Source organism: Crinia signifera, chromosome 19 (assembly GCF_055691185.1).
Source record: "Crinia signifera chromosome 19, ASM5569118v1, whole genome shotgun sequence".
NCBI classification, from domain to species: domain Eukaryota; kingdom Metazoa; phylum Chordata; class Amphibia; order Anura; family Myobatrachidae; genus Crinia; species Crinia signifera.
The window spans coordinates 11,768,803-11,792,047 of NC_139226.1; the positions used below are offsets into that span (position 1 = coordinate 11,768,803).

Here is a 23,245-nt window from a genome sequence, read left to right on the forward strand (position 1 = left end):
GGGGCGCGCAAATCGCGGGAGGGGGGTCGCAGGGGGTGCCGCGAATCGCAGGAGGGGGTGTGTGTAGTGAATTGCGGGAGGGGGGGGGCGCGAATCACGGGAGGGGGGCGCAAATTGCGGGAGGGGAGTCGCGGGGGGTGCCGCGAATCGCGGAGGGAGGGTGTGTCGCGGGGGGGGCCACAAATCGTGGGAGGGGGGTGTGTGCCATGAATCTTGGGGGGAGGGGGCCGCAAATCGTGGGGGGGTCGCGGGGAGTGACGCGAATGGCGGGAGGGAGGGGTCGCGTGGGTCTGGGGGGGGCTGCTGGCAAAGGTAGGGGGTGCGGGGAGACCTGCCGCTCACCTGTTGGCTGTGGAGTAATGGTGGATGGTGGGCGTGTACTGGTAGCCCTGGCTGGGCGGGGGCTACCAGTGGTAATGGTATAATGTAATAACTATATTCTCAAATGTATACAGTTATGATGGTCACCACCAGATGGTGCTGTACTCTATGATATATCAACGTAAAAAGACTGAAGAAAGAATGAATTTTAATATATTTTAATATCTCAATAATACACCAATTAATATACAGTAAATGTAAAAAGGGGGGGCATGCATGCAAATATTCGGAACCAAATCCTGTGGGACTGTTGGATAACTTAGTCCCTCTTTCAATAAGAATGACACCAGACAGCTGTATGATAATACCAGGGGGTGTGTTGCAGGGAGCCTGCGTCCCTACTCCCTGCAGTGCACAAGCCCCTGGTTTACCCTTTGACAAGTGTGTTCCTAGCGTCCCCCGCTGTTAGATCAGTCCCTCATAGAGGGTGGATTCTGTGGCCTCAGTTTTGACAATTTTCCCATCATGCCCTGGGTCCATGTATACCTGGAGGGGGAATATAAATCCATACCTCCCAACTGTCACGATTCCGTCGGGACAGTCCCGATTTTCGGGTCCTGTCCCGACGTCCCACCCGCGGCAGGCATTGTCCCGCTGCGGGGGGGTGGCAGTTGGGAGACCCCCCAATGTAGTAGAATAGACGCTGTGCGCATGCGCACAGCGTCTATTCTCGTATGAAAATGAGGTCGCGGCTAATTAGCATAAGCCGCGCCCTCATTTGCATACGCCACGCCCCCTATTTCTTCACATGAAAAGTTGGGAGGTATGTAAATCTGTGGCGAGCGAAGCGAACCGCCATGCCGGAAGCGTGCGAGCGTATAATGCAGCTTAAAATAAAACAAAATAACCTACACCTACGTGAATTACAGATAAAACACAAAACATTGGGGCAGATGTATTAAGCCTTAACAAGAGATAAATGCAAGGGTGATAAGGAGAGATAAACGTCATCTGCTAACTGCCATGTTACAGGCTATGTTTGAAAATAGTCAGTTAGGAGCTGATTGGCTGGACGTTTATCTCTCCTTATCACACTTGCATTTATCTCTTGTTAAGGCTTAATACATCTGCCCCAATGACGTATTAATACCTCATTAATAAAATGCCGTGTCAGCCAGACCACCTGTGACCGGGAGGGGGAGCGGGTGACAGACTGGTAGTGTTGGTGTCTTAGAGGGCAGAGACTGGCATGCTGGTGTGGGGGGGGGGGGGGGGGGGCACGTTAGATTCCCAGACTTCACAAACGGAAGTTTTTAGATACATGATTATTTATCAATAAAAAAAAAAAAAAATTATTTGCTTTGCAAAATAGAATTTAGTATATACAGCTGATGTTTGGCCAGTAATAGTTGGGTAACAACGGCAGAACCCCTCCCCAGGAAATGAAAGAGGAGAGCAAACCAAGAAGGAAAAGGAAGAAGTTTCCAGTGATTTATGGAACAGAGATGGTGTCACCGTCTACTATCGACCCCAGAGGCGTACCTAGATATTCGTAGGCCCCATAGCAAAAGTTTGTAAGGGCCCCCTATTTAGCTACTAATGGTAAATGTATGTAAAACATATTAGTTAGACAGCAAAAGATGGGCCCCTTCAGCTCTGGGCCCCATAGCAGCTGCACCCCTTGCACCTATGGTAGTTACGCCCTTGCCAGAACCCAAAGCCAAGGTCCTTCCATCTTTGTACCATGGCTTCAGGCACGAGGACTTCCTTGTGTAGAAGACGGAGCACTTTAAACGAGTTCAGCTATTGGATAACATTTGGTTCTGCAATACTCCCAAGTGTTTCAGCCTATACTTAGGGGGTGATTCATAATGACTGAAAATGACTAAAAAAAAAGCAATCTAAAGCCGCCCGCGTGAATGCCCCCCCGCCGCAGTCCGCACATCACCGCCGCTTTGCAAATGGATGTTTTCCATATACATCCATTGGCAGGGTAGCGTGCGGGGCCAAAATCATAACGATTTTTACCTTATTCACAAATCTAAGTCAGTCTGGACGGGGCAGGTGGCCGCCTGTGTTTGCATGGGGACATCCAACGTTTTCCTGGGCGCACTCACAATTTTTGTGGGTACGCGCAGGAAACGTAAGGTGCTTGCAAGTGAATGCACCCTGCCAGCCTCCATCCCACCCCCCCCCCTCGTGAAAACCCCACAGCGATTATGCAAGTCAAGGAAGGCGCCCGCAGGGAAGCCCTGCACATGGGAATATGGGCATGCGTAGTGCATTAACATGGACTAAAGCACAATGAGGGCCTTAATGCTGTATGAACATGGTATGAGATTGCTAATTAATATTGTGTATCAATGATGTTATAGTTCTGTAATCTCCCTGCGATTCCTATCTGGGAGTTATTGATAATGTTGGACTAATACCCTATTGTCAATTTCATGATTATTATTATTATTATTATAATTTTATTTATAAGGCGTCACAAGTGTTTCGCAGCGCCGTACAAAGGAACAATACAGGGAGACAAAGCTTGGCATAACATTGAATAAATAACAAAAATACAGTACAAATAAAGAGCGCCACAGATCAATACACATTACAGCTTAAATGTAAGTAGTGAGGACTCAATCAACATACAACTAGAGGCTTGAGGCCAATGATGGAGATGAGTATGCGGACAAAGATGGTCACTGAGTGTTGGAGTATAGGAGAGCTGTGAGTGACATGTGAAGAGAAGTGGGCTTTGACAACAGGAGGGAAGAGGGCCCTACTCGGAGGAGCTTACAATCTAGTAGGAAGGGGAGACTGACAGATTACAAGAGGTGCAAGCAAGTGGGTGGTGGTTAGATAGCAGGATGTAAACAGGAAACAGGCAAGGGGTCGGAGAACCAGCTAGTTTATGCAGTGGAAGGGTATGCTTTGATGAATAGGTGAGTTTTCAGTGCCCGTTTGAAGCTTTGCAAGGTCGGGGAGAGTCTAATGGAGCGAGGGAGTGCGTTCCACTGAAGGGGTGCAGCACGGGCAAAGTCCTGTACTCTAGCATGGGAAGCAGTGATCAGGGTGGAGGAGAGACGACAGTCGTCAGCTGACCGTAGAGGGCGGGAGGGTGTATGAATGGAGATGAGGTTAGAGATATATGGAGCAATGGAATTAGAGATGGCCCATGATTTATGACAGGATATTTTGCTATGCGCTCATTACGTTAACAGCATCTATTCAACAGTCAAAAGGTCTACACAGGTAAAAGGGTGACATAGAAAAAGGTCGGCGAGTTTTTTATGAATTTTTTTTAACCGACATTTATTTGATTTATTTACCATCCCAGCGGGCACAGAGGGAGAATATAACAGTGCCCGAAGCATGGCAAGGGGACGCGGTACACCTGTACGGTGTCCGTGTCAACCTATGTCAGCATAGACCCCAAAATAATGTGAAAACACTTATGTTGACATTTTTCCATGTCGACATTTTCACTGTCAACCAATAGTGGTTGACCTTTTGACTGTCGTCCTGAACACTGTCGACGTAATGACCCATATCCGGTATTTTAAAGGATAAAATAACCATTTATAAAAGACGGCTTGTTCAATGCTATTCATAATATTACACATCTGATGTCGTCTCTTCTCTACAGATCCGTTCCCCACATTGGCCATGACAGGGACTCTCTGTGTTTTTTGTTTTGGTGTCATACAAGGTAAGTCCATCTCCCAATCACATCCCTGATCTCTAAGGGTCCCATAACACTTTGCAGAAAGGACAGGTTTGTTGAGCTTCAATTAACCCATTGAGTCCGGGTGACAAGTGAAACGCGTCCTCCATACAGACATCAAAAATGCTGGGTACAAGCCCCACTTGTCACCTGCACTAAAATAATGAATTCATTAAAATCCATAGAGCAATCAGTATTGGTGTAGAAGAGACTGTCACATACTGTATTATTATTATTATTATTATTATTATTATTTATATGGCGCCACACAGGTTCCACAGTGCTTAAAAATACACAAATGAGCAAAAACAGATAACGGTACGGTACAAGACAGTTTAGGACAAGTACATGGTAAATATGGATAGTTACATCAGGGGACAGGACACTGAAGCAATCATCAGGGTGGCAGAGGTTTATATAGTCTAAGAAAGGCACATGAGGAGAGAGGGCCCTGCTCGTGAGAGCTTACATTCTAAAGGGGAGGGTTAGACAGACAGGGGTGACACAGAAGGGGAAGAAGTGAGCATAAACAGGTTAGGATGAGGTATGGTCAGGTATACACAATGGGGGTTATTCTGATTCACTCCTTCTGGCGAATTCCTTCTCAAATGGACAGAACCATGTGCACTGCAGGTGGGGTAGATGTAACGTGCAGAGAGAGTTACATTTGGGTGGGGTTTTACTTTAAAGTGAGATCTATATTGCAGTGTAAAATTAAAGCAGCCAGTATTTACCATGCACAGAAACAAAGTAACTCACCCAAATCTAATTCTCTCTGCTCATTTCACATCTGCCCCCCTGCAGTGCACATGGGCCCTTATTCTGATCGGTGCGGCCGGAGCCGAATATGCGGCCAGGACCGTGCGTGCGAAACCCCGCCTTCCATACGGATCGCCAACTCCGTCCGTATGCGGTAAGAAGCTGGCCGAACGGACCGCACGTGTATTTTTCACGGAATACGCCTCCTCCATCTAAGGGAACCTCCCCCATCATTCGATGGTCGCAGACCATCGAATGCAGGACCGAGTGCTCCACCAGCTCCCGCAACCTCAGACCACATGGACATGTTTCCGTGCAAAAACAGGGATCTGGGCGGGCAGCTGACATCTGGCGATGTCATATGTCCGCCCCTACACGTGCGTCACGACTGCATTACCATACGTACGCCCAGCGTTTGCATGGGAACGCCCATGAAACGCGGGGCGTATGCATATGGTAATGAGCCCAAATAGCCCTTCACGCCCCTCTCCACCCCCTGTTCGGAGTGTTCACAGATCATGCGGGATTTGGCCGTACGCCCCGCTCGCACATGCGCAGAGACGCCTCTGCACATGCGCAGACACAAAACATCGGCGGGCCGAACGCACGCGGATATATCCGCACCGATCAGAATAAGGGCCATGGTTTTGTCCATTTAAGAAGGAATTTGCCAGAAGGAGTGAACCAGAATAACCCCCAATATACACAAGGGGCAGGGCCGCAGGCAGGATATAGTAGTCCAGGCATGTCCAACCTGCGTCCCTCCAGCTGTTACAAAACTACACATCACAGCATACCTTGCCATAGTTTTAGCATTCCCTATTAGCAAAACTGTGGCAAGGCATGATGGAACTTGTAGTTTCACAACAGCTGGAGGGCCACAGGTGGGACATGCCTGCACTGCAGGGTGTGTGCACAATGCCATATTTTGGATATTTGGTCGCAGGGGATCCTATGCCCTGAATGATGGCACCACTCTCACACCTTGGCCTATGGTCCTGCATGTCCGCTGCCAAGTCTGCTACATAGAAACATTACTCATACAAGGTATAATACATTGGACAATATCTAGTGCCAACTGTCATATGCAGAACCATACTAGGTACCCATTTAATATACCCACCATATCCCCAATTATAGTCATATATACTTTCCATGATAATGTAGTACTATATAAAGTGCTAAGAACAAATGTGACTACGGATAGATTTGGCCAACGATCTGGGCGTTCCGGATCGATTGAAACGACCAATCGTTCAAATCGTTCCGTGTGTATGAACGATATATCGAACGATGCGCGTACCCGACGGTCGTTGGTAGAGGTCGCAGATCTTTCCTGCATGCAGAAAGATCAGCGACCAATCGTTAACGATGTGTACCAATCGTTTCCTGTGCATGCACGATGAACGTATTGGTAAGGCTGATTGACTGTCTCCCTCTCCCTCCACCATCGTTAAAGATCAATCTTTCATGTGTAATCGTTTGCTCAATCGATCATCATTTGTCACCAAATCGTTTGTGCAGGAGGTTCAGAGAAAATCGTTAACGAGATTGAATCGTTGGACAAATCTATCCGTATGTACGCACCTTAAGAAAAAAATCTTAGGTTTATCTGTATTCAGGGCTGCCATCAAAAATTGTGGGGCACGGAACTACTCACAAAATAGTCAGACTTCCCCATTCCTCCCGCATTATCAAGTTATGCTGACAATGGGGCTAATTCAGTTGGATCCCACCCCCAGTTTCCCGCTAGCTGGGAAAGTGCGTAAAAAACTAGGACGGGAAAGTGCATAAAAAACTAGGACTGACCCAGAGGGGCAGAACGGGGGCGCTAACCAGGAATGGAATTTCCTGCAGCTGCTTATTGAATGGGTTAGTTAGTCCCGTGAAGAAAAATTTGAAAAAAGGAAATTAAAGCAACGCAGTGTTGAAAATAAATTATTGAAAAATGATAATAGATTGGATGATCTTAATAATCCCACCTTTGATAAAGCCACCTAGAGTGGCGAAACGCGTCAGTAGGCTGCTTGGACACCCCTTACTTACTAGTCAACCCCGGATCTCAGTATGAACCAACCCCTGGGATTTACAAATTTATTCCATCAGAGTATTCCACCTTTACCACCTCCTACCAGCAAGTGTTTCTCCTGGCAAAAGTCCACCTGACATTTACATCTGTGGACCAGTCAACCATCTCATCTAACAGACTGTTGGTGATTTGTGCCAACTTGGACCAACCATATTTAGATCCGGCAGAGGACACTGATACCCTACCAAGGGTGGTAAATATCCTTACTCATGCTTCATTCATCCCCAGGGGTAGCATAGGAACAGACTCTCCAGCACAATTTGAATGCATTGGGGTGCCATATATTTTTTGCATTTTTATACATATATTTTATGTACATAATGTTTTTAACGTTAAGCTTTATTAAAGTAATGTTTAATATCATCCAATGTATTATCATTTTTTAATCATTGATTTTCAACACTCGTGCGCTGCTTTAATTTCCTTTTTTCAACTGGGAAAACGGGACCCGTTCTGCATCTCAAAATTGTGATCGACCTTGCCTGAGAAGCGTTGGACTTGGCAGGCAGGGATAGAGGCAGTGCTGGCTGGCGCTCAGGAAAACGGGCATGGCGCCAACCATTTCCCGGGCATGGTGACACCAAGGACTGCATGGCAAATTCAGTTTCCGTTGCTCCGCAGAGTTCCCTGCACCTGCAAGTCCGAGTAAGATCAGACTAACTCAGGGTGCAGGTCCCACAGCAACTGCAGCTATAGTACCCACTGGAGCTATGCAATTGGGTAGGAGCTAGGGGAAGGTCCCCCTCTCTGTCTGGGACCCATGGTTCCTCCCAGATGGCAGCCCTGTCTGTCTTAGTTGAATCTGAAGATCCAGAATATTTCTCATGTTCTAATGTTCCGTTTGCAGCTGCCAGAATACCATCCAGGACAGGACCATGGCAGGCACATACCTTTGCTGAGCGCTCCAGTCTATGCAATGTGCATCTGGATATAAGACAAGATAATTTAAATATTACCTGCACCATCCGCCCAGATAACTGCTCACGGCACATAGACTGCAGAGACAAGGATACTACGGTCTATCGGATTAATAGAACCTCACTGCTTCTCATCACAAAAATTACATCCCGTCTCTTCTTTTTGGAACATGGACCAAGAGAGCCAGCAAGATCAACATTTGCAGGTACGGGACAGACTTACACCTTGGGGTATAAGTAAAGTGGTCCATGTTTCCTGGATGTGGGGTATGGATCATAGGATAGACAAGCATTTCGTTGACAGTTATAAGATCGACCACTAAAGATCGACATGCATGAAGGTAGACATGACTCGGGTTTTTTCATGTTCTTTTGACTGAATGTCGACGCAGTAGACATGGACACAGTAAGATAGCACTGTGTCCACTCGCCATACTTCGGCCTCACTATTTTATACTCCCACAACACCCTAGTGGATGGTAGGGCATGAAATACCACCTGTCGACACCAAAAAACAACAACAAGACAACCCCCATGGCAATATTTTGACTGTCCACCTTCCCCATGTCGACCTAATGTGTGTGTCAACATAATGATCATGTCGAAATAACCCCATGTCGACTTTCAGTCACGTCAATCTTCATGCATGTCGACCAAGTGACAATATCCCTGGATATGCCGGACCCCTGCCAAAATCAGTCATTATTTTACATCATCAATATACCTATGACACATACTGTAGGGGTATATTTAATTAGTGTCGGATTTATTCCGACATTCATTTGTTGGAATGGATCCGACGCTACCTATTCAATCAGTGGCCAAATCCGAATCTCAGATTTGGCCTCTGATGCTTCTGCTCACACGGATGGCAGTGGGACTGGGAGAGCGGCGCCGGGAGGTGGGATGGTGTTGGGGGAGCTGCTCTCACCCGGCATGTTGACTGTATTCCATGAGGATGTAGGAGGGAGGGCACGGACAGCAGACAGCACTGAGTGAGCTGCTACTTCTCACCCAGCGCCGACCAACCTGCCTCAATCCATCATTTTTTCAAGTCGGATTGAGATTTGCCGGAAACGGCGGTCGGATTTGGCCGCATTTCCATCAAAAGCAGGTGGATCAACAACTATTCCGGCAATCCTCCTGGTTTCCGACAGGTCGGAGCTATCTGCAGGGCCGGTGCAAGGCACCGGAGCGCCCCAGGCGAGTCGGGGTGGGGGCGCCCCGGTGCCGGGGGGGGGGGGGTACCTGTCCTGCGGCGCTGTGTATTTCAATCTGGCGGCGGAGGCAGCGGGGGTCCCTGCAGTCCATTAGAAATCACAAGATCAGCGTGCGCCGTGCTGCCAGAGTTTTCACACTAGAAGCGCTTCCGCATAGCCCGGCGGATAGCGCTCGTGATTTCTAATGGACTGCAGGGACCCCCGCTGCCTCCGCCGCCAGATTTAAATACACAGCGCCGTAGGACAGGTACCCGGGCGGCACAAAATGCCGCCCTCCAGTGGCCGGCGCCCTAGGCAAATGCCTAGATTTGCCTAGTGGTGGCGCCGGCCCTGGCTATCTGACCTGTCGGGGAAAAAAAACTGCCCATATTGAACAGGTCCTAACTAAATCATTCCAACCGAAATCAGTGGGAAACTGCAGTCTCTCCGACAAAACGGCAGTTTCTACTCCAACTGTATATATATCACTTCTGTGTAATAAGTATTTTCTTCATATTATTTGAGCAATGCCCTTATCCATGGGTATCCTTTGTAATAATAGGAGATTGGGTGTTGCACCTGCCTATGACAGACGCAGTATGTCCAACTCAACATGGCTGCTGGTATCAATGCACTGGCAGAAATGCCTAGCATAATTCCATAGCACTACTTGCAATATAGAGCTGCATCCTCCAGTGTTAAACATCGGGATACATATGCAGTTCATCCCAGATGCCAGGGGAAGAGGTAAAATATCCGACACAGCTTGACTTGCTTCCAACTCAGAATCACCGCTTGGAGGAGAGGAGTTTCGGCGACATTGGGGGAGATGTATTAAAATTCCATTTACATTTGTAAAATAGTGGGTGCCCGCTACTCCTGCAATAATGTAGAGAAGCGGGCACCCGTATCACTCAAATGTACTATGCAGCCCACTACTGATAAGGAGAGCCATTATGTCCCCCTTATCAGTGCCCCCATCAGAACTGCGCATACTGCACACTATCCCCCCCCCCAGCCGACTCAGTGGGTATCTGCAAGATATATCAATATTATTGCAAGATCTCCAGCGAAGAGGAACAGAGTGGCTTTTAAAAGTGACAGGCAACAATACATTGCCTGAGCCGCTAACAAGAGGGTGTGGCTCCCTGGGGGCAGCGGTGCAGAGTGATAAGCTGCAGGCTGCCTCTAGCGCACGTTAAGTGCGCTGTTATTACATTTGTAAAAACGTATGCAGTTAAAGGAGCGCTATGAGCATAAAGCACCTTCATACATCTTCCCCTCTGTGTCCGAATTTCAGATTACAATGGAAAATTAGTTTGTTATACAAAGTGAAGTTGACCTGACTGTATACATTCATTCTGCAGGTGCATTCGGATCTCTTGTAGAAGCTCTGGAGCACCTTGGTCTTAGGGAAAAAGCTCCTCAGAAATCAAAAACTACTAAACCAGGGCAGAGTCATACTCTTATTTCTACACCAGGATGGGTGTCGCCGGTGGCAACGGTACTGATCCTGGCCGTCATCCTCGGAATTGGGCTTCGCTGGATAAATATAAAAAAAAATGAAAGAAAAATTGGGTTTCAGGTACAGTGTCTACACTTTGTGTTCATGACGTATCATATTCAGTTTCACATAAACTACAAGCATGACTGTGAATTACTGTTAATGGCCCGGTGGTTGGTGTAACTCGCCGGCCCGTTTGCTGTGGGGAGGGAGGGCCAGAGACTCAGACAGGGCCGGACCAGGGAAACGCTTCGCCATTTTTTTGGCTTCCTCCTAAAAACGCTGGGTGTCAGCCACCCACGACATCTTCTTCCTAGCGCTTGTAAATAAAAGTCAGTTGAGATTGACTTTTATATCCGAAGGCGACCATCGTATTAATTCTCCTGCTAGCAGAGGCATGTGAGGGGGTGTGTTCTCGTTACACCTCTCCGGCATGTTACCGAGGAGATTCGGCACAGAGGTGGTGGGGGTGGGGTTTGGATGGGCGGCGTTAAGCCTCTCGCTAAGTAGCAAAGGACTGCTGCTTAGCAAGCGGCAATGAATTACCCCAATGTTCCATCTTGCTATCAGATGAACAGATAACATTGCGTCATATAATATAACATTGCGTCATACACTATTGTGAATGGCTTTCCTTTAATCCCGTCATTTGCGTTGTTTTGTCAGCCACTATCGTATTGTAGGGTTGTGTTCTCTCCCTGACACTGCGGCTGTATAACAGGTGCGTTTACTCATTAACAGGATGCGCTCAATGAAGACACATTCTCCTGACGGCCGCCGGGCAGAGGAACCGCTCTGAGGGGAAAATAAGAAGAAAGGAAAACTTTTTGGTAACATGTTTGAAGATCTTTATCTCTTCCCACAAACCATGACCAGGATACATTTGCTGCATGTGACATCTTCAGGGTAGAATTATGCTGAAATAAAGAATTATTCTGAATAACTAGAGAGCGCACTGGATTAAACACACAATGGTATTTATAAAAAAAACAACAATTAAAAATGTACTCAAATTACTTTAAAATAAATGCATGTAGATATAATATTGCACATTTACTGTAGATCCACTTGTACTTAAGACAGTTTTAAATTATATTTAATAAAGATATATTTGTAAATGTGTCCGATTGCTCTTACCCACTTATATGCTGGTAGATGGAATGTCCAAATGTGAGCGGGGAGCCAGTTTATGGTAATATATGGGAAAGGTATCAAGTTGTACTTAGAAGAATAAATTGTCCATAGATGGAGCTGAATCCTTATTAGAAATTATGTGGTATTGTATAATATCCAAATGGAAATAGATGGAATGATTGATAGTACAACCCTGGCAACGGCAGATGGAATCATCAGGTGATGCTGTGTATATGGGCTCGACCGGCGTGGAGCTTTGAGTACCCCACCGCCGGGAGCACGTTGATGGCAATCAGAAGTGCGGCTATGAGGTATGGGGATAGCGTCTCATCAACCGGCGTGGTACAGTGTTGTAGGCGCCGACGCCAGGAGTGACTGTTCCCCAGCCGCAAATCACTCGTTGACGTCCAAATTACCAGGCTGTACCTCTCAGGGGGTCCCGCTTGTTGGAAACAGCACTCAGAGTTCGCCGCAGGTCGCCCTTCAGCTTGCAGGTACCGACACCGAGGAAGGGGGTTATTGGTCAATTTGAAGAGAAAACGGAACAGGTAGCAGGTAACAAGTGGACGGCAATAATTTCTCCCAGCTTAACGCGTTTCTCCATCACAGAAATCAGGCGGTTTCCTCAGAAGCTATTGGAGTGCTCATGGCTGCTTGCTTTTAAGGGTGAATCTACCAATGTTAGAAAGTCTTTAATTAAGGTGCACCTGTGCTGTATGCACACCTGTGAGAGTCACTTCTGACCTAAACTCTCAAACATAGTACATCCTTTATTTACTTGACTTTGTTCCTTATATGTAGTAACAATAAAATAACTGCATCATTGAAGGTTAATAATTGTTTCACAATAAACAGATTCTTATTTTTAGATGTTACAAATGAATCTCATATATAGCTCGATAGCTTCAGATATTCCCAAGGCTCATTATCATGACATCAGTGCCCTGTCGCACACTGACAGAGAGACGGTCTAACAATGGAGACACGCTTCACTTGCACGTTCAAATCCCACCTGGGAAACTTGTAATTTTTGGATAATCTAGTTTGAAAAAAATAAAGGGACCACTGGGTCTCGAAACGTTGGGACACTAATCCAGCCGTTCCCTGTGGTTTTTTGACTGAGTGCGGCCGTCCACCATTGCTCTCTCTCTCTCTATCTATATATATATATATATATTTAGGTCCCGGGGTCCGGCACTCGCTTAGGGGGAACAGCTGGATAGACTTTATAAAATTAGGTTAGCACTAAGACTTCAGATAAATTTCATAATAATGAGCCCCAGTAATATATAGACAAAACTGTTGACAAATGATCTAAATATGAATATAAAATAGCACCTAAACATCCCTAATCTATAATTCCTATCGTACTAAAATTCATATTGTTTGTACTTTTCATACGTCTTTGCAGTAAAAAAATTATATTCAACAGTATATGTACATACATTTGCAAATGTCAAGGGAGCAGAATTAATTTTTTATATTTTTATATTTGTTATTATCAATATGGGCAAAAAAAACTGCAAGATGAAGAGAAGGAAAGGAAAATGGAGAAGGCACAAACATAAGGAGGTCAGACGTTATTGAGTTCGATATTAACATTAAGGCCAGCTGGAAAAGTGTGCTCAATGAAAATATCCAAAAAGCATCTCGCGCACATAACCTATCAAATCTATCACCACCTCTAAATGTTGGAATTACATGTTCAATCGTTTGGATTTTTAAAACCTTTGGTGACACATATATCTTTCAAAGATTTTGGCAAAGTCTTTTGAAATGAAAATCTTCTAGTGTGTATGGGCCTTTAGGATCCCATTTATGTTTAGTTTTTACATGTTTCGATAGAGAATGGTTCATAACGCCTTTAATTTTGTTCCTTCGATGCTCTAAGAACCTTGTATTTAGGGTTCTAATAGTGCGGCCTACATACTGTGACCCGCAGACACAGGTGATCAGGTAAACTACATAATTTGTTTGGCAATTTGTATGACTTTTCATCACATACGATGTACCTATGTTTGTTGATTGAAAAATGTTAATTCGGTGGACATTATATTTTGATATAAACAGAGGATTATCTGTGAAGGAAGATTTGGAGGTCAACTTAGGTTATAAAATACTCATTCTATCAATTTTCGAGCTCTCTACAAATGCTCGCTCTAGAAGTCCTTTGGGATAGCCTTGTTCCAAAAAGGCTTCTGTTATTTCCTTTGCTTGTATTCTAAACTGAGAGTCTTCTGTGCAATTCCTTTTGATCCTACAGTATTGATTCTTGGGAATGTTATTTAGCCATGGCAGTGGCGGAACTACCCAGGGTGCAGGGGGTGCAGCTGCTATGGGGCCCGGCGGCTGGGGGGGCCCGATAGACAGCAGACACTGCCCTGCACCGTGCTTAGACATTTTTTATTTATTTAAGTGAACCGATGCTGCCGCTGAGCTGCTCACCGGAGGGAAAGTAATAAGCCGAGCGGGGGGCGGGGCGCGAGTCCGCAGCCCGGAAGAGACTGCGGGACTCGGGAGAGAGAGTGTGTGCTGCGCTGCTGCCGAGCTCTGGCACACTGACGCCAGCAGTGGTACTGACAGCGAGGGAGGAATCCTGAAGTATGGTGGTGGTCAGTGGCTGTGTTCAGACTGAGACGCACAGCCGCTCACCGCGTCCGCCACCTCCCCCAGCCTCCCGCCGATACTCTCCTCGCCCCACTCCTACACCCACTGCGGTCTCCGGCTAAACCCCCTCCCCGTGCCCCCAACTAGTGATACAAACGTGGCAGCATCTGCCTCAGGAGAGCGGCATATTCAAAATGCCGCAGCGGCTAGAGCAGAAATTAGGGGGAGGGAGGGAAGAGTAACAGTGGTCTCCAGTTCAGGAGTGTTGTATCTGGGTCCACAATACCACCAGTCTCATGTGTCCACCTGATGGTGGCCTTGCAGCAGCATGCACACTTGCCCCCCCCACTCCAACTATTGTCACCTTATTAAATGGACCCCCATGCTCCTACATGTACTGCCCAGCAGTAAGGTGACGGTGCACAGATCTCTCATACTTCAGCACCTGTGACGCAAAGAGGAGCCACGGTGCCTGAGGAGCAGCGTGGAACAGAATAAGAAAGAACATTGGTAAGTTTGTAATTGTTGCATAATGTATAATGGGCTTTACGGTGTGTCGCGTAATGTGTATTGGGCTTTGCGGTGTGTCGCGTAATGTGTATTGGGCTTTGCGGTGTGTCGCGTAATGTGTATTGGGCTTTGCGGTGTGTCGCGTAATGTGTATTGGGCTTTGCGGTGTGTCGCGTAATGTGTATTGGGCTTTGTGGTGTGTCGCGTAATGTGTATTGGGCTTTGTGGTGTGTCACGTAATGTGTATTGGGCTTTGCGGTGTGTTGCGTAATGTGTATTGGGCTTTGTGGTGTGTCACGTAATGTGTATTGAGCTTTGCGGTGTGTCGCGTAATGTGTATTGAGCTTTGCGGTGTGTCGCGTAATGTGTATTGGGCTTTGCGGTGTGTCGCGTAATGTGTATTGGGCTTTGCGGTGTGTCGCGTAATGTGTATTGGGCTTTGCGGTGTGTCGCGTAATGTGTATTGGGCTTTGCGGTGTGTCGCGTAATGTGTATTGAGCTTTGCGGTGTGTCGCGTAATGTGTATTGGGCTTTGCGGTGTGTCGCGTAATGTGTATTGGGCTTTGCGGTGTGTGGCGTAATGTGTATTGGGCTTTGCGGTGTGTCGCGTAATGTGTATTGGGCTTTGCGGTGTGTCGTGTAATGTGTATTGGGCTTTGCGGTGTGTGGCGTAATGTGTATTGGGCTTTGCGGTGTGTCGCGTAATGTGTATTGGGCTTTGCGGTGTGTCGTGTAATGTGTATTGGGCTTTGCGGTGTGTTGCGTAATGTGTATTGGGCTTTGTGGTGTGTGGCGTAATGTGTATTGGGCTTTGCGGTGTGTGGCGTAATGTGTATTGGGCTTTGCGGTGTGTGGCGTAATGTGTATTGAGCTTTGCGGTGTGTGGCGTAATGTGTATTGGGCTTTGCGGTGTGTGGCGTAATGTGTATTGGGCTTTGCGGTGTGTGGCGTAATGTGTATTGGGCTTTGCGGTGTGTGGCGTAATGTGTATTGGGCTTTGCGGTGTGTCGTGTAATGTGTATTGGGCTTTGCGGTGTGTCGCGTAATGTGTATTGGGCTTTGTGGTGTGTGGCGTAATGTGTATTGGGCTTTTGCGGTGTGTCGCGTAATGTGTATTGGGCTTTGCGGTGTGTGGCGTAATGTGTATTGAGCTTTGCGGTGTGTGGCGTAATGTGTATTGGGCTTTGCGGTGTGTGGCGTAATGTGTATTGGGCTTTGCGGTGTGTGGCGTAATGTGTATTGGGCTTTGTGGTGTGTCGTGTAATGGGCTTTGCGGTGTGTCGCGTAATGTGTATTGGGCTTTGTGGTGTGTCGTGTATTGGGCTTTACGGTGTGTCGCGTAATGTGTATTGGGCTTTGTGGTGTGTCGCCTAATGGGCTTTCCGGTGTGTTGCGTAATGCGTTTTGCGGTGTCGCGTAATGTGTAATGGCATTGCGGGGTGTCGCATAATGTGTGAGGGGCACTACCCTTTGAGGCGAGGCCACACCCCTTTTTATATAATGTGTGCATTCTTTATTTTTAAAATATCTATTGGAGGGGCACATTTTTACTGTTCCCACTAATGGTGGCCACAAACGGTGTGCACTAGTAGAGACCTGAGTTAGGGGGGGCCCCATTGTAAATTTTGCTATGGGGCCCACAAAGTTCTAGTTACGCCTCTGAGCCATGGCTTGTAATGGCAACTATGATAGTTCAAATATCTTCCACTATCCACCTCCTTTTTGTATGTGGATGTGGTGATGGGGTTGTTTTTGACAGCTACAGCTATATCAAAGAAGTTTATTCGAAAGTGATCGTAAGTGGAAGTGAACTTTAAACCATATGTGTTATTATTAAGGGACAACAAAAACTGTTGCCCTAAGGTGACACCCCCTTCCAAATGAATAATAAATCATCTATGTACCTACCATAGCACACCAGGTTTGCCCCATATGGACCACCCCATATCTGTTGTTCCTCGAAATGGCTCATATATAGATTGGCAAAACTTTGTGTGAACCTGGTGCCCATGGCGGTACCCAGTGACTGTAAATAATAAACACCATTAAACGTGAAGTAATTATGAGTGAGAATAAAGTGTACTGATTGTAATAAGAATGATTTCCTTTATCACTTAAACTTAAATCCTTATACAAAAAGTGCTCAAGTGCATGTATCCCTTAGTCATGTGGAATATTTGAATATAAAGACTCCACATCACAGGTCATTAGTAGATAATCTGGTTGCCATTTAATATCCATAATTAAACATAAAAATTGTGTGTTTAATGTGTGAAGGGAGTGCAAAAAAAAAACAAATTTTGTAAATGTGTGTCAACAAATGCCGATAAATTTGTGGTAAGGGACCCAACACCAGAAATAATTGGATGCCCAGGGGGTGCAGTGAGGGATTTCCAGACATGATCGCTGGGCTGCAAATCTTCGGAGCCCAGCGATCAGGTAAAGGCCACCGCCTCCCACACACTAATTCCCAGCCCTATGCACGGCAACAAATTAATTTGCAGCCATACCCACAGAGAGAAATCTATTCACCATCATATGTATTTCCCCCTGTTCGCAGTGGAGAGTAAGCCAGGATGTGGGGAGAAGGAGGCCGCTGATGACGCACATGCTCAGTCCTTCAAAGATTGCAAGGAGCCCTAAATTTGCAGACCTGTGATCAGGGCTGAATTGGGCCCATGGTGTATATGCAGTATGCACCAAACCTCTGAAAATTACATTTTTGGAGGTTTGAGCTAAAAAAAAATAACAATTTGCTGCATCTGGTCCATCATGTGCAAACTACATCATCCAGGGTATTATTTTGCACCCTTTTTGTCTTACATTAATCTTCCCAGGACATTATAAAGAAAACAATGAAATTCTGCTAAAGAAAAAACCTACATAAACGCTCTATAAATGGGTTATGTAGCATAATGTATATTTTTAACATAACATAACTTTAACAATATGGGCGAGAGATTATAGGACCATTTTTGAAATCAGCATAGAAATACACAGAGGGACTGATTCAGGTAGGTTCGCGTGTGATCCAACCCGCAGTTTCCTGATGATCGGTAAACCGCACACACGCAGGACCCATTCTGTGCAAGTGCAGAACAGGTACTTCAATCGCATCTCAGAGAGGTGTCCACAGGTAAGGACAGGGGCGGAGACTGATGATGTTTGGGAAAATGGATGCGTGTTGCCCCCGTTTCACGGGTGTGGCATGGCCAAGGACTGTATTGCGTACACTGTTTCCTTGACCTCACAATGCCCTCTGTAATGGCAAGTCTAAGTAAGGTCAGCTGCAGTGGAACAATGTGACCGATGACCATGATAGTCCCTCGGAACCCCGATCACATGACAGTTTTAGCACCCCCAAAAGCAGGCAGGGGGCAGGTAAAGGGCATTGTGCAGGCAGGGGTGGTAACCAGCTTATCGGTAACCAGCTTAGGTAGCGTGATCATATTGGGATCTGCTATGTATGATCTCAGTGGGGTTACACCGAAATCTCTCCAGTGCAATGCACATCTGTTCCCTGGTCATTTATATGTACTTGCCTGGAGGCTTGTACTGGTTTGAAACACCATTAAAACCTAGTAAAACAAATTGCAACATTTTAATCCTTACTGTAAGTAGTAGAATCTGTTTGGTTGCTATGGGAAACATCCCATCTCCATTGGCTTTCTCATTATAGTAAATAAACCCCTCTGACATAACATCTGCTCTGTGGTAATTGATGATGTGGGTTGGGGTAAGCAAATGGTTTGTGTCTACCACTAGTCCTATATATAACAGTATATATGTGTGTTTATATTATTTGTTTGTTACTTGTATTAGTTATTATACTTGATTGCATTGTTGTTTTTCATAGATTAATTTATATTAAAATGATAACAGCTTAGTTGCTCCAGTATCTGTTAAACGTTTGGTGGTGGTAAGAGGTTTTATGGCGTCTTTTAATACTGTGTGTACTACAAGAACCTGCTCTGTAATAAAGGTTTTACTGTAATATAACTGATTGTGAGATTCATATATAATTGTTGTTGCACAATCACCATCAGCAAACACCCCCAGCAAACACCCCCAGCAAACACCCCCAGCAAACACCCCCAGCAAACACCCCCAGCAAACACCCAGAGCAAACACCCCCAGCAAACACCCAGAGCAAACACCCCCAGCAAACCCCCCCAGCAAACCCCCCCAGCAAACCCCCCCAGCAAACAACCCCAGCAAACACCCCCCAGCAAACACCCCCCAGCAAACACCCTCAGCAAACACCCTCAGCAAACACCCTCATCAAACCCCCCCAGCAAACTTCCCCAGCAAACACCCACAGCAAACACCCCCAGCAAACACCCTCAGCAAACAGCCTCAGCAAACTCCCTCAGCAAACAGCCCCAGCAAACACCCCCAGCAAACACCCCCCAGCAAACACCCCCAGCAAACACCCAGAGCAAACACCCCCAGCAAACACCCAGAGCAAACACCCCCAGCAAAAACCCCCAGCAAACACCCCCAGCAAACAACCCCAGCAAACACCCCCCAGCAAACACCCCCCAGCAAACACCCTCAGCAAACACCCTCAGCAAACACCCTCATCAATCCCCCCCAGCAAACACCCCCAGCAAACACCCCCAGCAAACACCCACAGCAAACACCCACAGCAAACACCCCCAGCAAACACCCCCAGCAAACAGCCTCAGCAAACTCCCTCAGCAAACACCCCCAGCAAACACCCCCAGCAAACACCCCCCAGCAAACACCCAGAGCAAACACCCCCAGCAAACACCCCCAGCAAAACCCCCCAGCAAACACCCCCAGCAAACACCCCCAGCAAACAACCCCAGCAAACACCCCCCAGCAAACACCCCCCAGCAAACACCCTCAGCAAACACCCTCAGCAAACACCATCATCAAACCCCCCCAGCAAACACCCCCAGCAAACACCCCCAGCAAACACCCCCAGCAAACCCCCCCCAGCAAACACCCCCTGCAAACACCCTCAGCAAACACCCTCAGCAAACACCATCATCAAACCCCCCCAGCAAACACCCCCAGCAAACACCCCCAGCAAACACCCCCAGCAAACCCCCCCCAGCAAACACCCCCTGCAAACACCCCCAGCAAACAGCCTCAGCAAACACCCCCAGGAAACACCCCCAGCAAACACCCCCCAGCAAACACCCCCCAGCAAACACCCCCCAGCAAACACCCTCAGCAAATACCCCCAGCAAACACCCCCCAGCAAACACCCCCAGCACCCCCCCCCCCCAGCAAACACCCCCAGGAAACACCCCCAGCAAACACCCCCAGCAAACAGCCTCAGCAAACACCCCCAGGAAATACCCCCAGCAAACACCCCCAGCAAACACCCCCCAGCAAACACCCTCAGCAAACACCCTCATCAAACACCCCCAGCAAACTCCCCCAGCAAACACCCCCAGCAAACACCCCCAGCAAACACCCCCCAGCAAACACCCCCAGCAAACCCCCCCCCCCCCAGCAAACACCCCCTGCAAACACCCCCAGCAAACAGCCTCAGCAAACACCCCCAGGAAACATCCCCAGCAAACACCCCCCAGCAAACACCCCCCCCCCCCAGCAAACACCCTCAGCAAACACCCTCAGCAAACAACCTCATCAAACCCCCCCAGCAAACACCCTCAGCAAACACCCCCAGCAAACACCCCCAGCAAACACCCCCAGCAAACACCCTCAGCAAACACCCCCAGCAAACCCCTCCAGCAAACACCCTCAGCAAACACCCTCAGCAAACTCCCTCAGCAAACACCCTCAGCAAACACCCCCAGCAAACACCCCCAGCAAACACCCTCAGCAAACACCCTCAGCAAACACCCTCAGCAAACTCCCTCAGCAAACACCCCCAGCAAACACCCCCCAGCAAACACCCTCCAGCAAACACCCCCAAAAAACACCCCCAGCAAACACCCCCAGCAAACACCCAGAGCAAACACCCCCAGCAAACCCCCCCAGCAAACCCCCCCAGCAAACACCCCCAGCAAACAACCCCAGCAAACACCCCCCAGCAAACACCCCCCAGCAAACACCCTCATCAAACCCCCCCAGAAAACACCCCCAGCAAACACTCCCAGCAAACACCCCCCAGCAAACACCCACAGCAAACACCCCCCCAGCAAACACCCCCAGCAAACAGCCTCAGCAAACAACCCCAGCAAACACCCCCACCAAACACCCCCCAGCAAACACCCTCAGCAAACAACCTCATCAACCCCCCCCAGCAAACACCCTCAGCAAACAACCCCAGCAAACACCCCCAGCAAACACCCTCAGCAAACCCCCCCAGCAAACCCCCCCAGCAAACCCCCCCAGCAAACCCCTCCAGCAAACACCCTCAGCAAACACCCTCAGCAAACTCCCTCAGCAAACACCCTCAGCAAACACCCCCAGCAAACACCCCCAGCAAACACCCCCAGCAAACACCCTCAGCAAACACCCTCAGCAAACTCCCTCAGCAAACACCCCCAGCAAACACCCCCCAGCAAACACCCTCCAGCAAACACCCCCAAAAAACACCCCCAGCAAACTCCCAGAGCAAACACCCCCAGCAAACACCCCCAGCAAACCCCCCCAGCAAACCCCCCCAGCAAACACCCCCAGCAAACACCCCCAGCAAACCCCCCCAGCAAACCCCCCCAGCAAACAACCCCAGCAAACACCCCCCAGCAAACACCCCCCAGCAAACACCCTCAGCAAACACCCTCAGCAAACACCCTCATCAAACCCCCCCAGAAAACACCCCCAGCAAACACCCCCAGCAAACACCCCCCAGCAAACACCCCCAGCAAACCCCCCCAGCAAACACCCCCAGCAAACACCCCCAGCAAACCCCCCCAGCAAACCCCCCCAGCAAACAACCCCAGCAAACACCCCCCAGCAAACACCCCCCAGCAAACACCCTCAGCAAACACCCTCAGCAAACACCCTCATCAAACCCCCCCAGAAAACACCCCCAGCAAACACCCCCAGCAAACACCCCCCAGCAAACACCCCCAGCAAACACCCCCCCAGCAAACACCCCCAGCAAACAACCCCAGCAAACACCCCCACCAAACACCCCCCAGCAAACACCCTCAGCAAACAACCTCATCAAACCCCCCCAGCAAACACCCTCAGCAAACAACCCCAGCAAACACCCCCAGCAAACACCCTCAGCAAACCCCCCCAGCAAACCCCCCCAGCAAACCCCCCCAGCAAACACCCCCAGCAAACACCCTCAGCAAACACCCTCAGCAAACTCCCTCAGCAAACACCCTCAGCAAACACCCCCCAGCAAACACCCCCAGCAAACACCCCCAGCAAACACCCCCAGCAAACACCCCAAGCAAACACCCTCAGCAAACACCCCCCAGCAAACACCCCCAGCAAACACCCTCAGCAAACACCCCCAGCAAACACCCTCAGCAAACACCCTCAGCAAACACCCCCAGCAAACACCCCCCAGCAAACACCCCCAGCAAACACCCCCAGCAGATCTGAGGCCATGGCTTCTGTTCAAACAAATTATTTGAATGATTGAAAGAAATGTCTGTTTGATCTCAGTGATGTTTACATTTGGGAACATTACATGATATGGACGTCATCCTCAATTAAATCACGATATTTATACGGATGAACCAGCGTAGGGGATGGTGGCGGTCAGAATTACGATACCTGGAGGGAATTCCAACAGGGGTCTGGTAAGTATATTTACCTTCCCCCTGCCCCCCCCCCCCCTTCTCCCTGCAGCCAAACCCTACCCCCACCACACACACATACACACACACACACACACAAGTAGGGTGTAACCCTACTTCCCTGTGCAAAAAACAAAACGGAACTGCACAGACTGGGTTTAGCAATTAAGTATATAGAAGACAAACATAAATAGGTAAGGACTTTAATGTAACTTATTGTTAATGGGGTTGGCGGTGCTCCCAGATTCCAGCTACAGGTGACTATGAGTAAGAATTAGTGCTGGAGGCACTGAAGAAAGAAATCCTTGTTGGGGCGCTCCTTTAGTTAATATTGTAAGTATTAAAACATAACTTTTATTAATAATAATTAAGATAATTGAGGCAAGCAAGCAAACAAAATTACATATACAATTACGTATTACATATATAATCAATTAAAACGTCAGGCTAAAATTAAGGATGAATATCTCCTTCTGCCCCTTTATTTTATTTCTTTTTATATATATATATATATATATACTAGGTGATTCATCGCGCCCTACGGGCGCTCTTCACACCGTCGTAAGGGGCTGCGCCCCCTTAATTTGTGAACATTTGTATATGAGGAAGATGGTTAGAATTGTATGAAAGATGCCTGTATTGCAACTTCAGTTATAGGTGAAATGTGTTAAATAGAGAGCATATGATGTGGAAGGGGTGTGTATTGTTTTGTTTAATTAAAAAGCGGTTACAGAGTAAGATGTACATTGATAGTGTGGAGGGTACAGTGACATTTGTGGGTGTG

The 23,245-nt window shown here is 47.8% G+C and overlaps 1 protein-coding gene and 1 long non-coding RNA gene across 3 annotated transcripts in view; one reads left to right on the forward strand and one right to left on the reverse strand.

Annotated features, from left to right (window-relative positions):
• Positions 1–23,245, reverse strand: part of LOC146042120 (uncharacterized) — a 72,676-nt gene that overhangs the window by 20,390 nt on the left and 29,041 nt on the right. Inside the window, exon 2 of one of the 2 annotated variants that reach the window (XR_014463749.1) lies at positions 11,126–11,305. The exons of the other annotated variant lie outside the window; for it this stretch is intronic. This is a non-coding gene — a long non-coding RNA (uncharacterized LOC146042120). The remainder of the gene's footprint in view (positions 1–11,125; positions 11,306–23,245) is intronic. 2 annotated transcript variants of the gene reach the window in all.
• LOC146042119 (uncharacterized) lies at positions 3,970–11,619 on the forward strand. The gene is made up of 4 exons (XM_083162040.1): positions 3,970–4,027; positions 7,738–8,013; positions 10,374–10,591; positions 11,252–11,619. The coding sequence occupies exons 1-4, from the start codon at positions 3,985–3,987 to the stop codon at positions 11,279–11,281; spliced, it is 567 nt and encodes a 188-aa protein (XP_083018166.1). The 5' UTR covers positions 3,970–3,984; the 3' UTR covers positions 11,282–11,619.

Excerpts from the sequence above, each read along its gene's own strand:
- LOC146042119 (XM_083162040.1), top strand. The coding sequence starts at position 3,985 with ATGACAGGGACTCTCTGTGTTTTTTGTTTTGGTGTCATACAAG. Across the intron at positions 8,014-10,373 it reads AGCAAGATCAACATTTGCAG|GTGCATTCGGATCTCTTGTA; the intron begins GTACGGGACAGA and ends TTCATTCTGCAG. Across the intron at positions 10,592-11,251 it reads AAAGAAAAATTGGGTTTCAG|GATGCGCTCAATGAAGACAC; the intron begins GTACAGTGTCTA and ends ACTCATTAACAG.